General features: G+C 44.7%; 1 protein-coding gene across 1 annotated transcript in view; it reads right to left on the bottom strand.

The window, feature by feature from the left end:
- Positions 1 to 2,324: 2,324 nt before the first annotated feature.
- Pitpna (phosphatidylinositol transfer protein alpha) overlaps positions 2,325 to 16,809 on the bottom strand; it is a 43,483-nt gene continuing 28,998 nt past the window's right edge. Inside the window, exons 7-12 of the mRNA XM_057774644.1 lie at positions 16,369 to 16,452; positions 13,466 to 13,543; positions 13,210 to 13,320; positions 12,385 to 12,507; positions 6,074 to 6,140; positions 2,325 to 4,797 (exon numbers count right to left, since the gene is read on the bottom strand). Of these exons, the coding sequence (XP_057630627.1) occupies positions 6,096 to 6,140; positions 12,385 to 12,507; positions 13,210 to 13,320; positions 13,466 to 13,543; positions 16,369 to 16,452 (441 nt within the window). The 3' untranslated portion in view covers positions 2,325 to 4,797; positions 6,074 to 6,095. The remainder of the gene's footprint in view (positions 4,798 to 6,073; positions 6,141 to 12,384; positions 12,508 to 13,209; positions 13,321 to 13,465; positions 13,544 to 16,368; positions 16,453 to 16,809) is intronic.

Raw genomic sequence — 16,809 nt, 5'->3', positions numbered from 1 at the left:
CCGCCGGGCCCGCACTCCCAGCCTGCCTTGCACGAGGGCGTTGGGGGCGTTGCGGACGGAAGTTACTGTGGAGCGCGGCCTCGGCTGCCTCGAGACGATCTTTGGCGTGCGGTCCTCACTGTTGTCTGCCCACCCTCAGACTCGGGGAGTGCGCAGGCTGCAGACGCTCGGCCTCCCTCAACCCGTTCGTTGGCAGCGTCCCAAGGGTCACAGAGCACTTGCTTTAAGTGATTCGCTGGTCGTCCTGGAGCTTGTTCTGCAGAGCAAGCCGATCCTCCCACCTCAGAGCCGAGGTTACGTGAGTGCAGCACCACGCCCAGCTCGAACCTAGTTTTGCTGAATACAAAGCATGTTTTGGGGCTCCTGGGCTCGGAAAATTAGCCACCAGTGAGTGAAAAACAAGTCGTGGCTCCTATTTGGTGTATACTCGACTTGGTCATGATTATTTACTCTGCCAGACTCACTTCGACTTATTTCCTTTAGGTCTTTGGTTCTTAGTTTTTTGTTTGTTTTTGTTGTTTTTGAAAGCAGAGGATTGTGTTCAGGGTTCTGACATCCCCCAGGAAAACGCAGTTTTACCAAACTTGATGAGATTCACACTGGAAAGCCGAGTTAAAGATCCTGCTTTTTTGGCACCTCACGGTGGGTGGGCCACACCTGCTCTATAAATGTATGTTCTCATACTAGGAGTAGTGGTGTGTATCTAATCCCAGGACGCTGAGGCAGGATGTTACTTCAAATTTGAGGACAGCTTGAGCTGTCTTAGAAGGTTTCTCAAAACCGACAGGGAGGGGACAACTTCTACCAAGTCTTAAAACCTGTGCCTTATTTACTGTGTGTGGAGGAGAGCAGCACTCCAAGTTGTCCCGACTTCTACACGCACCATAAACAGCAATAAAACTTAAAGGACTGGAGAGGGTTACGAGCACTTATAGAGAAACCTGGCTTTCGTTCCCACTACCCACATAGTGGCTCATAATCGTCCTAACTCCAGTTCCAAGGGATCCAAGGCACTCATTTGACCTCTCTAGGTACCAGGCATGCCCCTGATGCACATTACTCATAAAGGAAAAACAAAAACAAAGACAAACCAGGAGTCTTGTTACTGTTGTCTGTCCCTGTTTACAGTGAAATTAGTAAACCTGGTCTAGCACTCTCTTTAGACCAGGCTGACCTCAAAACAGAGATCCACCTGCTTCTGCCTCCCAAATACTTGGAATAAAGATCTTTGGCGCCATGGCCAGCCTTTTTTTTTTTTTTTTAATTTTTTATGGTTTATTTAGCTTTATTTTATGTTCATTGTTGTGAAGGTGTCAGATCCCCTGGAACTGGACTTTCAGACAGTTGTGAGCTGCCATGTGGGCGCTGAGATTTGAACCCGGGTCCTCAGGAAGAGCAGTCAGTGCTCTTAACCGCTGAGCCATCTCTCCAGCCCCCATGGCCAGTCTTTAAACAAGATTTTTATTTTAATTATGTGGGTGCAGGTGCCTCTGAAGATTTGAGGCATCAGAGCCCTGGAGCTGGAGTGACAGACAGCTGGAAACTGTGATGCAGGTGCTGGGAACTAAACTCTGGTCCCCTGAAAGAGCCATCTTTCCAGTCTCCAAAGCGATTCTTTTCCAAAGCCCAGGCATGTTGTCCCCTGGTTCTTTGGGTTTTTTCACCCTTTCTACCCAACCTCTACACCATGTGGCTGCTCACAGAAGTGTTTTTTTCTTCTTCAAACGGTTCCCAAGATTTACAGCTTGCCTGCCCTGTTGTTCTTCTCCCTCAAAATAAAAATATCCACTACTTTAAAAAGAGTAGCCAGACAGTGGTGGCGCACACCTTTAATCCCAGCACCCAGGAGGTCGAGGCAGGCAGATCTCTGTGAGTTCAAGGTTAGCCTGGTCCACAAAGTGAATTCCAGGAAAGTCAGCACTACACAGAGAAATCCTGTCTCAAAAGCCTGATTGAATGAATGAATTGCTTAGTCTACTAAAAGAGACAAAAGTGAAAATGGCTAATTGAGATATGTATTGTTGCTTAAGTAAATTGAACTGACAAGGGAATATTTTAATGTGACTTTTTCATATCTGCTAGGTTAAGTAAGTACTACCACTGAGTTATTGAATCCCCAGCCCGAATCGAAAATGTAATTGTTTTTTTTTTTCCTTTTTGGACAAGGAATACTTTATTTACATAAAATAAAATTTCAGAGACACCAATTTATCTTTTCATAATCCTACCCTGGTAAATTGGGAAGACATCAGTAGGAGCTTGAAGGGTGCCTAATTTGAAAAATGGACATAGGAACATCACTAATAAGCTGGACTCCAGAAAACTCTGTCTAGGATTTTATTAGACTGCTTTTTCCCAATATACCTGCATTGGAAGATTGAGACAAAAAGGCACAAACTCACATTAAATCAACACGGTTATCTAGTCAGCTCTACAAAGTGTGGTTTGTAAAAGAAGCAGCACTAAGAACCACCCCAAGTCAGTCAGGGTCCCAGCAGGGACTGGAAAAGGAGAACTTGGAAGGATATCCACACGCCCACAACTCTGACCCGTCCTGTCCCTCCCCAGTGCCTCTCCACAGGGAGGCCAGAGGCAAGAGGCCTTGTGCAGAGGCATCACTGCTTTTAGTTTGCTGCAGGGCCCTGGAAGTCTAACGGGAGTATCACAGACTTGAGCCTCTGAGTGAGAGTCAGGTCTTTTTGTTTTGTTTTGCGGGGGTGGGGTGGGGGTGGGGAGGAGGATAGTTACAAGCCAACCTTGCCCAGCAGCAACACCATCCATGGGGATGGGACAGACCAGGGACATCCCTATTTTGTGTTTATGTGGGCAGGAGCCCTAAATCCAGGCTGATCTCAGGAAATTCTAGTTCGTAACATTTGGATGCTTTCACACGTGAGCAACAGGTGGGAGGCAGGAGGAGCTAGAGCAAAGGCAGATAAGAGCAAGCCTGACTGGAGCTGATGGGACTGATGTGTGTGGATCGCAAAGAAGTGCTGGAGACAAACTTCCTCTGACCTCACACCACATAAACAACTGTTTGCTTAGAGTTTCTCTCAAGATAACCCACATCTGGACTTCAACCTAGTCAATGAAGAAGGAAAATCTGTAAGCACAAATATGATTGGCAGGTAGTACAGAGCTTGTAGGAGAACTTCTATTTTTCTCTGTTAGGAATGCCTCTTCTCCAGTTTTCCCATACTACTATAGCAGCTGAGATGCTAATCACCAACCAAGATGCCCCAAGTGTGTTCCTAAAGACTCCACAAGGTGAGGAATAATACAGAAGAGGCTTCTGTAACAGGACATCTGGTCTCAAAAGAGCTAACCATTCTGAGGGGCCCAAATCTGTCCACCCTTGCTCCAGGATCACAGGGAAGCATCAATCTGAATGTAACAGGTGCAGTCCTGTGAGATACCTCCTTATTGCACTTAGAAATGAGTAAGGCAAACAAACTGACAAAAACAAGGATCAATTACTCCATTCTATTTCCTCCCTAACAGAGGCTTGGTCTCTAACAGATACCTAGGCTAGCAAGGGCTTGGATCACTACAGGTTGGGCTGACTGACTAAACAAGGCTTGGGAAATGTCAGGTGACACAACTATATCACATTCTCCCACAGGAAGGCATACTCAGTTTCTGCCAATCTAGAAAAACTAGAATGCGCTCTAATAGAAACTAGTAGCTTCTATTCCCTACCAAGCACGGGCTTCACCAGCCTACTGTGGGAAGAGTTCTAGGCTACAGTCACTGCTTGCTTTTGATTGTCCAGCACAGAACTCAGCATGGGGCAGGATGAACTGAGTTCTTAATCTGCAAACTCCTCTCCAGGGATTGGAAACAGGAAGAGATGTGTTTGCTAGGGAAGAAAAAGTTTTCGGCATGCTTGTTTTATGCAGCATGAAAAGACCAGGACTCTTGTATCCTAACCAGCCTCAAAGAGGACATGGACCTAAGAAAGCACAGATAGGATTATTGCTGAGTGGCAGCACCAGCCCAAAAGGGAAGAGGAGCATGGACATACAGAGCTCCTCAGGGGTCTGATCGGCGTCTACAGGCCACACTGGACATTCTCCAGGTGGGGACTGATGGGTTTCTTGTAGGCTCTGCAAAGAGATTCAGACAGAGTGGGCAAGAGGAGGGCTGAGAAGCCAAGATATCTAAGAATATTAACCAGAGATGCAATGACTTGAGTAGGGGTTATTTATTATTTGCTAAATTTCCTTAGACTGGCTGGGCCTTGGGTACCTTCTTGATGCTTAAAGCACTCGAACAAGAGATTACGAGGAGCAGAGGTCAGGATTAGGAAGCCACATTCCTAATGTGTGGAACTGGGGGCAGGTATCTCTGAATTTTTAACTCCTCCTCTCTCCCCAAGTGAATACTTAACATTGCCAAAGATCTGCCCAGGAAGCAAAATAGCTCAGTTTATCCCAAGGCTGAAATAAGTGAGCTTAAATAATATCACAAAAGGCAGCTAGTTTGAAAGACTAAAAATGTCACTTGGAAATAAAGGGGGAGGCATACAGAAATGGGTCAGGACACAATGGAGAGGGGGTGAGCTGTAAATACAGCAGCGTACACCATATATCTTAGAGGATCAGGCTCCCGCACACACAGGCTTTGTAATACCAGACGGTCTATTTGTTCACAATGTTAAAGGGCATCTAGAAATAGCTACAGTAAGGGACTGAAAGTTGCCTGAAGAATGAGCACAGAAAGGCTGCATCCAAAGACGGCCTGCCACTCAGGAGGGTGGAGCTGCTGGGCCTTCCTGTTGACCACTGTCTTGCAAAACTAGAAAAGAAATAGAAATTATTAAGGAAGCAACAAGGAAAAACAGAAGCATACAATAAATCATGTTGAGTGGAAGAATTTCAGGAGGAAGGATGCCAATTGGTGGAGGCCCTAAGAAGAGAGGGTACTAAGGCTCTGATAGTGACTGCAGAACTGGCATCTACTTAATCCTCCCCCCTTCCATCTCCCAGAAACTACTAAAGAACATGGGTTAGGCTGGGGATACTGCTTGCCTAGCATGCAAATGGTCCAGGGTTTGATCCTCAGCACTGGAAGAAAAAGACCACAGAACAACCAGAGAGCAAAAATGCCCTAGGTTTCCTTAGCCTTTTGATACTACAGGGTGCTCAGTCTTCTTTAATCAAATAGTTTTCTCACAGTCTAACTGGAAACAGAGTCAGGTGTTTGATTCTGTGTTGCAGAATGAGTCTTGAAGTACACAGGCACATTGGAGAATAGTCAGCATTGGGCTCTAACAGACGGGCGGGCAAGCCTTGAGGAAGAATGACAAGTAAAACAAGGGACACCTATCTTGGCCCTATGACCTGGTACCTAGTCTCACAGCATCTGGAAGATGCTGTCTTTGTTAAGACAGAGTTACTTAGTGTATTAGTACCAGGGGGTATCAAATGTGAATTAACACTATGAAGTAAATGCTACAGCTGCCCAGCTAGTTTTCCAAGGGAAGAGTAGGGAATGCCAGTGTTAGGGAGCTAGAGTTGATGCTGGCATGAGTATAGGAAGTGCCCTAGCATGCCATCTTGAACTTAGGGTAACTCAAGCTACAAGTGAGGAAGAGTGATGAGTGGGAATGAACTGACCTCCACTGCACACCTCCACTTGTCTCACCCTGCCACGTCCCTTTGCACTGCTCTTTTTAAGCATGCCCTCCAGCCGGGCAACAGTGCCATACAGCTTTAATCCCAGCACTCAGGGAGGCAGAGGCAGGCGGATCTCTGTGAGTTCAAGGCCAGCCTGGTCTACTGAGCTAATTCCAGGACAGACTCCAAAGTTACAGAGAAACCCTGTCTCGAAAAACCAAAACCAAAACAAACTAAAACGATAAACAAAAACAAAACCATATCCCTGAAAGCTAACAGCCATAATTCCTTTCCATGGAAACCCAGGAGTTCAGTCTTTAGCAAGCAGTCACCACTATTACTATTATTAGAGCAAAGGATGAGAAATGATGATTTTCTCATTCCACAGTGAGCTCCCGAGGCCTTGAGGACTGTGTTTTAAGGCATGCACAGTGACAATGAAATCCAGTACATACAGTGCAGAAGGGGTGGGTGGCATTAGTCATCTGCTGTCATTCCTTTCACGGGGTCCTTTTGTCTCATCTACAAGAGAAAAAGCAGAAATTGAAAGCTTTTGTTGCTGATAGAACTCTACCATAAATTCACCCTGACTTGTCAGTCTTGCCAGTAGATAGGACAGAACATTTGTGTGTGCACACACAAAACAAGAATAGAAGCTAGATAGTGGTGGCATACTCAGCACGTGGGAGGCAGAGGCAAGCAGATCTCTGTGAATTCAAGGCCAGCCTTGTCTATGAAGCAAGTTCCAGAACAGCCAGAGCTGTTACCAAAAAAAAGAAACCCTGTCTTGAAAAACAAACAAAAAGAAGTTTGCATAAACACCACCCCAGATCATCCATTTATAAAACTGTCACAGTCCTACCAGCCACCATAACTTAACTTAGAGTGTGCTAATGTAAAGCCAGGACCTATTTTCTCTCTGCTTTTATTTATATATTTACTTAATTTTTAATTTTTACTTACTCTTATTTTTGAAGCTCAAGGAGAATTTTATTGGAGTTTAAGAGAAAAATATACTACGGTTTACGTGAAGATCTGGCATTCCAGGAGATGGAGAGAAAAATCATGCCTTTTAAGTTAGGGACAAAAATAGGAATAGACTGCTTATTTCTATTTTATGTGCATGAGTATTTTGCCTACTTGTATACACCATGTGTGTACCTGGTGCCCACATAAACCAGAAGAGAACATTGGATCTTGTTACAGAGGGTCCTGAACTGCCATGTGGGTGATGGGACTCGAACCTCGGTCCTCTGTAATAGCAACAAGTGCTCTAAACCACTGAGCCATCTCTCTGTCCCCTAGACTACTTATTAAGAAAGGAAAAGGCACTCTTAAGGGTGGGAGTGGGCTAGTAAACAGAGGAATTAGCCCCACTGTTTTGTGGGATGTGAGGGTGGCAGTGGGGAATGCACATGCCACGGTGCACATGTGGAGGGAGGTAAGAGGACCGCTTTCAGCAGTGGGGTTCTCCTGTTTTTGCACCCACATGGCAGCTTGTAACCCTCTGTAACTCCAGTTCCAGGGACCCTGAATTCCTCTTTTGGCCTCATCAGGCACCATGTGCACTTGTGGTGCACATACATGCAAGCAAAGCTCTCAAAATCAATCTAAAAAAACTGAAAAAGATGCAACTTCCTACCAAAGAATGTGGTGACTTCCCTTCCTGTCAAGGAATGAGGGAGCTACTGAAGTAACACACTCTCTCATTGTTTGAGGCTTGGAGTGAAATGTCCTGAGGATGCTTATTTCCTCTTCCTGGAAGCCCATATGATATGAAGAGTTGTGTTTTGTTTTGTCTTGTTTATTTATTTTCCAAGACAGGGTTTCTCTGTATAACAGCCCTGGTTGTCCTGAAACTCACTTTGTAGACCAGGTTAGCCTCAAACTAAGAATGATCTTTAACTTCTGATCTTTCAGCCTTCGCCTTTCCAAATGCCCGGATTACAGGAATGTGCCACCATGCCCGTGTTTGGCTTCAGTTTTTGTTTGTTTGGCACTTAAATATCACAATAGTTCCAAGAAATTAAATTGTATTTAAAAACAAAGCTACTACTGTGTTTTAGTATGCTGGTTGGCGTTACAAATGGTATGCTCTGGGATGCATCTCTGCAGAAGCTATGGGGCTCTTAAAAATATATACTGTGTGCGTGTCCCTGCGTCATAACTCAAAGTAAGGTCAGAGGACAATTTTTTGTGTGTGAGTCAGTTCTCTCCTTTCCTTCCATCATGTAGGTAGGGTCCCAGGGATGGACTTCAGTCATCAGGCTGGCAGCTGGTGCCCATACTCACAGAGCTCTGCCCACCTCTGCCTCCTATGTGCATAGCCATAGCCACCTCGGCCAGGCAAGTCACTCCTATATTCTCGTTTGTCAGCTGCTCTGAGCTAAGTACAGAGTGGATTCTCCTAATCAGCCTAGCCCTGAAACAAAAGTCCCTCATAACTCAAAGCTTTGAACTCCAGATGTGGTGTCTGCTAGATACTTCAATACAGAGAGATTTGTGTGCTCTCTGGGTAACCTGCCCAGAAGTCAAAACCTAAACTCAAACTGATAGAGAACTAGTAGTCAGAAAGTCCTCCACACTCAGAGACAAACAACCAGAAAGGTCAGCATGTGGTCCAAGCCCACACACAAGGAGACGGCTACAAGTAGCCTCCCATGTAAGTCATGTGAGCAAGGATGTCACGCAGCCTTTTAGCCAACTTCAGAAGGGATGGGTTATAGAAGGATGAGAAAAATTATGGGACAAGTGGAGAAGACCCATAGCAGGAAAGAAAACTCTACAGAATCTTTTGGGTTTGTTTTTTGTTTTGTTTTGCTTTTCTTTTTTTAAGTTTTTTTTTTTTTAGATTTATTTATTTATTATGTATACAACATTCTGAGGGTGCCAGATCTCATTACAGATGGTTGTGAGCCACCATGTGGTTGCTGGGAATTGAACTCACGACCTCTGGAAGAGCAGCCCGTGCTCTTAACCACTGAGTTATCTCTCCAGCCCCATTTTTCTTTTTTTTTAAAGACACCTCTCACTACATAGCCCTGGCTGTCTTGGGAATGCTCTATGTAGACCAGGCTAGCTTTAACCTAGAGGTCTGCCTGCCTCAGTCTCCCTAGTACTGGAATTAAGGCCATGTACCCCTATGCCTGGCTACTATAGAATCTTAATCATGTTGTTAACCTAAGGGATTTAGAGTCCAAAACACAGATTTCTTAAAATTTTTAAGATTTATTTATTAATTATGTATGCAGTGTTTTGCCTGCATGTATCCATGCCTGCCAGAAGAGGGCACCAGATCTCATTAGAGATGGTTGTGACACATCATGTGGTTGCTGGGAATTGAACTCAGAATCTCTGGAAGAGCAGCCAGTGCTCTTAACCTCTGAGCCTTCTCTCCAGCCCTCTTAAAATGTTTCTAAAGGATTACCAGTGTCAATGCATACAGAACTAATAGCCAAAGGCCCAAGAGATGTTACTCAGTAAACTACGAGGTGTCCTGAGCTCCCCATCCTTACTTGTTGCTGGCTATAAATCTAACTATGACCTATACTTATGGGTTCATGTTGCCAGCGGAATTTGGTGACATAACTTACGTCGCCATATGTCAGTCATACAGTAAGAGCTCATTAAACATTAGCATCTATTAATAAGAGCAAATTTATTACTCAGTGGGTAGTGAGTGCCCTAAGAGGTCATCAAGCAAGCATAGCCTGATGGGGAAGCTGCATCGAGAACCCAAGTCTGGATGTATGATTGGACCAAAGGACTCTTTAAGGTGTGCTTCTACTTTTGTCATTGTGAGCCTCCTAAGAGAAGGCAAGGGAGTAAAAGAGGCAGAAGAAAAACGAGAGGGAAGGGGTTAAGGTGGGGAGGGGAGGAGAGAGGGAGGGAAAGCTTGCTTTCTTACAAATAGTATATCCTGGTATTTTTCTTTTTAGAGAAAAGAAAAAAAAATCTCTAAAACTAATCTCTTGATTCCTTTCTCAAATCTTACTCTAACCCAGGAATGATGGTGCCACCTGCAAAAGGACCAGACTTACATCAGTGGTGACTGTGACCCCTAAAAACTAACCACACAAGCTAGAAAAGAAACGACTCTTACATGTTGTCTTCTGATCTCCACATGCTGTATACACACATATAAAATAACTAAGTGTAATCTGAGGGGGGTTGTGACAGCAAAAGCTCCTAAAAATATATCTGTATTAAGAATATTATGTATTGGTTTAAAGATAATTGACATGAGACAGTGGAATGAATAAGAAATAATAATGCAGGCTGTAAATATGGCTCAGAGGTTAAGAGCATTTGCTCTTGTATAGGACCTGGATTTGATTCCCAGCATCCACATGGCAATTCACAGCCATCTGCAACTCCAGTTTCCAGAGGATCTGATAACCTCATCTGATCTCAGACACCAGGCAGCATATATGCAACCAAAACACTCATAAAATACAATAAATAAATAATACACCTAGCTGAGCTTGGTGAAACCCCCCCCCCCCCCCGTGTGTGTGTGTGGTTTTTTGAGATAGGGTTTCTCTGTTTAGTTTTAGTGCCTGTCCTGGAACTAGCTCTTGTAGACCAGGCTGGCCTCAAACTCACAGAGATCCTCCTGCCTCTGCCTCTCGAGTGCTGGGATTAAAGGTATATGCCACCACCGCCCAGCAGTGGAACTCACCTTTAATCCAACACTCAGGAGGCAGAGGCAGGTGGATCTTGAAGTTTGAAACCCTGTTTTGGGGGAAAAGAAAAAGTTTGAGGCCAGCTTGAACTATATACCCTGTCTTTAAAAAAATTCTTTTTTTTTTTAAAGCTTTGTGTGTATGGTATTGGAAATCAAACCCAGTCTTGTACCTCCTAGACAAGTGCTTTACCACCAAGCCATTTCCCAGCCCAACAAATATATTTTTAGATGAGAAAAAAACAAGCCAGGGCTTGAAGTAGCACACGAGGGCCTGTGCAGTTGCTAGAGGTTAAAACATTCCATGGTGACATGGATTTGGTTCTTTCTCTGCCATTACAAGTCAGTTTTAAAATTCTAACTCCAAAGAGGTCCCTTGCATCCACACTTCCCCTGGAGGGCAGCAAGAGTCTCAGCTACTGGCACAACCCTCTATAGAATGAAGGGCCATTTCCAGCAGGAGTTGGCATGTGTTAAAACAAAGCCCAACTCTGAGGACTACCAAGTTTGAGGTGTGATGAAGGCAGATCCTAAGATCATCTGGAGACTTCTTCCATGGATTAGAGCACAGCTCTTTTATTTACTTTTGTTTGTTTGTTTGTGCTGTGGATTAAACCTCAAACCTCACCCATGCTAAGAGTGCCAAAGAACAAAGAATAGTAAATGCTTCCATGAAGCCCAATTACTTTATCCTGGTCATTCCCAGGCAGGAGTGACTGAATATTCCCTGCCAAATCCCAATTTTGCTAACCTTTCTTTCTTTCTTTCTTTCTTTCTCTCTCTCTCTCTCTCTCTCTCTCTCTCTCTCTCTCTCTCTCTCTCTCTCTCCTCTCTCCTCTCTCTCTCTCTCTCTCTCTCTCTCTCTCTCTCTCTCTCTCTCTCTCTCTTTCTTTCTTCCTTTTGGTCATGACTACAGTGACCAAAAGATTCAAGACGCTCTCTCACACAGAGAGAGTCAGCAAAGTCACTCGGGTCTGTAACTTCCTGAGGACCCTTATCTAAGAATCTAAAGACTGTGCCCCAAATCCTGCCACTTGCCTGTTATATGTGGCTAAATGAATAACCAGAGCATCCACCTTCAGCAGGAACCAACTTGCACGCCACTTACCAGTGAGTCAGCCTAGGAAGAATGTCATCCCAGAAGGTAAAAACAGTTCCCTGGGAGGCTCTAGAAGAAGGAAAGGCTTCTGGGCCCTGGTTCAACCCTAGACCAGCGTTGTGAGGTACTGAACATGTGTGTGAGCCAGGCCCTCAGCTGAGGCCCAGCAAGAGAATCAGGTGAGGCAAGCACATCCTGTCTGGACATGCAGCCAATTGAAGAGTGGCGAATGAACCACCAGAAATGGGAGTTCCTGCCTTGAGAGGGCAGAAGGGCCCCTACTAACAGCTCTGAGCTGCAGGTCACAGTGCAGCAGTGCTTAGGTCTTGGAGTCCCCTTCTCAGCTGACGATACCTTCTCGCACTGCAAGACAGCACATGTACAAGTGCAAAACCAGTGCCTCTCTTGAGGAAGCCTCCTTAAATGAGGCAAGAGCGTTGGGTCTTCAGCTCCCAGAGAGCAGACTGCCCTCCTCCTGGGATCCATGCCAAGCTCAAAAACAAAACTCCTCAACAAAAGTCAAAAAAAAAAAAAAAAAAAAAAAAATCATCCACCCTACAAAAAGAGCTCACAACCACACACAGCAGTGAGCTTCTGTGTGTCTGCAGCTGACCTCTTTGGGTAATGTGGGTGGCACTTGCAGATCAGCCTAGCCTGCCTGGCCCCAGAGTCACCTCAAGTTCCACAGCCCAGCCCCATCCCCCACACTGAGAAGAATCGCTGCAGCAGCGGCTGTATTACTCACTGGCATCAGGTGCAGACTACCATATTTGTCTCTGTGGCTGTGCCAAGACCTCAGCCACACTATATTTCCGAGCACAGGCTGTTCTCCTTATAGTTCCCATACTGCCTAGCTGTAACCTTATCCACAAGAGAGCTGGACTTGTCCTTTAAATAACAGGGTGATGGTAATGATGCCCTCCCTTAGATGTGCCCAAGCACCTTAACAGTCACACTTCTGAGTCCCCTGGCATCCCACTCACCTCATCCAGCTGTCTCTTCGTCTCTTCTTCCATCCTCCGAATGTCATCCATAGTCAGATCAACCCATTTATCGAGCCAGCAGAAGAGCTGCCTGTGAAAGTTTGTAAACAGACGCTTCTCTTGCTATATAAAAGGAGGGAAGGGAGTCAGAACCCAGAAGGTGAAAGCTCCTGCTACAGTCCCCGCTCAGGGGATCCACTAACACCCACAGTTTAATGGGGTAGAGGGTAGGCGTGATGGCTGGCTGCCTAATCTGGATCAGACCCAGTCAGTGACCTTTGCCCTCCTGTTTCTGGCAGATAAGTGTTATAGTAAGGATGGCTGTCTACCTTCCAGTTAAGTCCTCAGACCAAGCCAAGGCCCCTAACAACAGCATTTCCCACTGTCCCTAGTCCCTAATGCTAGGTTATGACAGCCAGCCGCTATGAGATGGGATTCAAACGTGTGGCTCTAATACATGTGAGAATTAAAGGGCTGAGGACTGTCCAGTTCTGTAATTCAGGACACTGTGCCTCTTGGCTCACAATGTGTCTTGCTTTTTTGGCATCAAGAAAAGGGAAATGAATTCTGTTTGTAGTTCAACCACAGCAAATCCTTTCCTGTTTCCTACTTTCACCTCAGTTTCTTTCCTGGTCACACGAGGTGCCCGGAGATGGACAGCATTAAACCGCAGGACAGTATGTGCAAGGGAAAGGAAGGGACCAGCAAAGAGAACCAAAGATCCTAATGCAGCAACTGAGGAGACAGGTCACAGTTACTGGGCCAAACTGCTCTTCCCAACACACACAGACACACTCATGGGAAGGCCCCATCCTGCATACTTACCTTATGTATAAAGTTTTCCACTTTGTTCTGCAAGCCCCACCACTTGAACTTGACAGTAACCAGTTTGTATGCACACATATATGGGCAGTCTTTCTGATTTACAAGTTCTTGCTGCATTAGAAAAATACCCAGAGGCAGGCTGGTAACTAGAAAGAAAGACCCCAGGCTGTCCGAACCCCACTCACACCCTCCTCCATGAGAAGAGGCCCACCCACAGCATGCCTGGCCCCCTGGTGGTTAAGGGTGCAAACTATACCTTCCAATTTGGGCCCAAAGGTCCTCGACCTGTTTTGGAAGATTTAAATTTTGCTGGGTCTTCTTCTGCCTTGTAATCCTGAGGATAGTGGAAATGGGGTTGGAAGTGAAAGTGAGGAGAGAAGGAAGAGCAAATTTTTCATTAAAGAGCTTTTCATACCAGTTCTTCTTAGTTTGTTTTCTTTGAGACAGGGTCTCTCTATGTAGCCCTGGCTGTTCTGCACAAACTAATTAGACCAAGCTGACTTGAAACACACAGATATCCACCTGCCTCTGCTACTATACCCAGCTATAGCAATTGTTGAAGTTGCTGGTGTACTATGAGAATGGAAATGCTATAGACAAGATATAGAACTGTGGCCGGGCACGCCTTTAATCCCAGCACTCGGGAGGCAGAGGCAGGCGGATCTCTGTGAGTTCGAGGCCAGCCTGGTCTACAAGAGCTAGTTCCAGGACAGGAACCAAAAGTTATGGAGAAACCCTGTCTCGAAAAATCCAAAAAAAAAAAAAAGATATAGAACTGTGTTGTGCATAGTTCTGTTACTGACACAAGCTAAAGTCAACTGAGAGAGGTAACATCAATTAAGAAAATGCCTCCAAACTGGGTGGTGGCACAAGTTTTTAATCCCAGCACTCGGGAGGCAGAGGCAGGCGGATCTCTGTGAGTCTGAGGCCAGCCTGCTCTACAGAGCAAATTTCAGGACAGCCAAGGCTACATAGAGAAACCCTATCTCAAAAAACAAACAAACAAACAAAAAAAAAAAAAAAAAAGGAAGGAAGGAAGAAAAAAAGAGTGCCTCTACAAGATAGGGCTATATAGACAAGTCTTAATTAGTGATTGATGGGGGAGGGCCCAGCCCGTTGTGGACGGTGTCATCCTGGAGCTGATGGTCCTGGATTCTGTAAGAAAGCAGGCTGAGCAAGCTATAAGGAGCATGGCAGTAAGCAGCACACTACATGGCCTCCACATCAGCTCTTGCCTCTGGGTTCCTGCTCTATCTGAGTTCCTGTCCTGGCTTCCTTAATGATGAAGAGTGATATAGAAGTGTAAATCAAATAAATAAAAACTTTTCTCCTCACATTGCTTTGGTCATGGTGCTTCAACACAGCAATAGAAACCCTAACTAAGACTGTTTACATTTGCCTCAAAGTAAAGGTCTGGGCGATTTTCTCTGCCAGGGTTTGTTTATAACTCTATCAGATTCAAAGTGTCAGCAGACTGTCTGATCAAGCACGGTGTTAAAGACGGTAATTTTTCACCTTAAGTGAGCATCCAAGATTTTAGGGAAGACTTTCAAAACACAAATTTCTGGGTCATATTACCTAAACCTCAGAGACTTAGAATATCTTCAGTTAAGGACAACATGGATTTTTCTTAGTCCCTGTAGTTAAAAACTCTATTAATAACTCTAACTCCGCTTCATGCAATAAAACCTTTAAACACAATGGTAAGATGGAGTGGCAGGTAAAGGCACTTGTGGTGGCCAAGTCTAACTAAGCTTCATCCTGGGATCACTCAGTGGAGGGAGAGAACTGGCTCCAGAAGTTGTCCTCTGACTTCACACGCCTGCTGTGGTATATGGATGCCAATACTTAATACACAAACAATAAGTAAATAATGAGTAAGTAAATGATCAAAAATAAATTTAAAAATAAAAAGTAATTACTGGAAGTGTCCAATGCACCCTCTTGTGTAAGACTGGGCAGGCTTCATTTACTGATATCTGTACATCTATCTATCCATTCATTTACCTAGTTTGAATTTTCTTGTTGTTGTTTGTTTGTTTATTTATTTATTTATTTAGAGACAAGGTTTCTCTAACGTAACTCCAGCTGCCCTGGAACTCGCACTGTAGACCACGCTGCCTTCCAGTTCACAGAGATCCACCTGCCTTCTGCCTCCCAAGTGCTAGGATTAAAAGTGTGTACCACCACCTCTGGCCTCTAGTTTTGGATTTTGTTTTAGAGGCAGGACCCAATGTAACCCAGACTGGCTCCAAGCTCTCTACATAGCTGATGATGACCTTTAACTCCTGAGCTGCCTTCTGCCCCTTCCCAAATGACAAATGGGAATTACAGATGTGAACCCACCAACCTAGAGTTATCTATTTTTTTAGATTTATTTATTTTATTTTTAAATGTATGAGTGTTTGACTGCATGCATGTATATATACCACATGTGTGGCCTATAGTCCACAGAGATCAAACCACCTCAAACTGAAGCTACAGATGATTGTAAGTCACCATGTTGCTGGCCCAGAAACTTAAGTGTGCGTGTCTGTGTGTGTGTGAGAATTTTACTTGCAGGCATGTAAGTGCACCACGGGCATGCAGTGCCCATAGCAGTCAAACCCAGGTCCTCTGAAGCCTCTTAGCCCTGAGCTACCTCTTTGGTTCCATGGCCTGGGGAACTCCTAATATTGACTTTAGAAATAGTCATGTCGGGAAATTTAGTGAGACCCAGCATTAGCTGGGCAGTGGTGGCACAGCCTTTAATACCAGCACTCAGTATGTAGAGACCAGCCTGGTCTACAGAATAAATTCCAGGAGAGCCAAGGCTACACAGCAAAATCCTGTTTTGACAAACTAAAAATAAACAAACAAACAAATAAATAAAACTGTTACCAACTTTAACCCCAGCACTTGGGAGGCAGAGGCAGGTCTCCGAGTTCTAGGACTGCCAAGACAACAAAGGAAAAGCGCTGGGCATGTGTTGAGTGCAGAGAGTTTCTCTAGATGTGGGAGGCCCTGGGATTACCCAGTAGTGCCATAAAAACACAACAACAACAAATAAGCGAATGATGCACACTAGAGAATGTTCTTCTGAGCCTAGCTGGGTGAGGTTCCCTGATCTCTAACACTTGCAAATCACTTCTGCACGCCCAAGTCTCTTAAGGAGCCCACCTTGCTAAGTACTTGGCTTCGATCAGCAATGTCTATATAAATAGCTTCCACATGTTTCCATGTCTCGGGCTCCAGTTTATGCACCTGCAAGAAAATGGGAGACCACTTGTTACGCATGTATAGTTCTGTTAGAGACAAGCACCCTTTACCTGAAACAGACAGCTAGAACCAGAGCTTCCCACGCCATTGGTGGGACATTCCTACTTGTAAAGAATTACACAAGGGTTAAACATCTAAAATCTGAAAATCCAAAATAATCCAAAATCTAAAGCTCCCTGAGTGAGCTGCCATGATGCCACAAGTAGAAAATTCTACAACTGATCTCATATGATGGGTCACAGTCAAATATAAGCAGACTGAAATGTGCAAAATACCTTCAAGCTGCATATATAAAGTATATATAAAACACAAATGAATTTCATCTTTATACTTGGGTCCTTC

Source organism: Chionomys nivalis, chromosome 7 (assembly GCF_950005125.1).
Source record: "Chionomys nivalis chromosome 7, mChiNiv1.1, whole genome shotgun sequence".
Taxonomy (NCBI): Eukaryota; Metazoa; Chordata; class Mammalia; order Rodentia; family Cricetidae; genus Chionomys; species Chionomys nivalis.
Note: the sequence above shows the minus strand (reverse complement) of the source record. Positions and strands in the feature narration are given on the sequence as shown.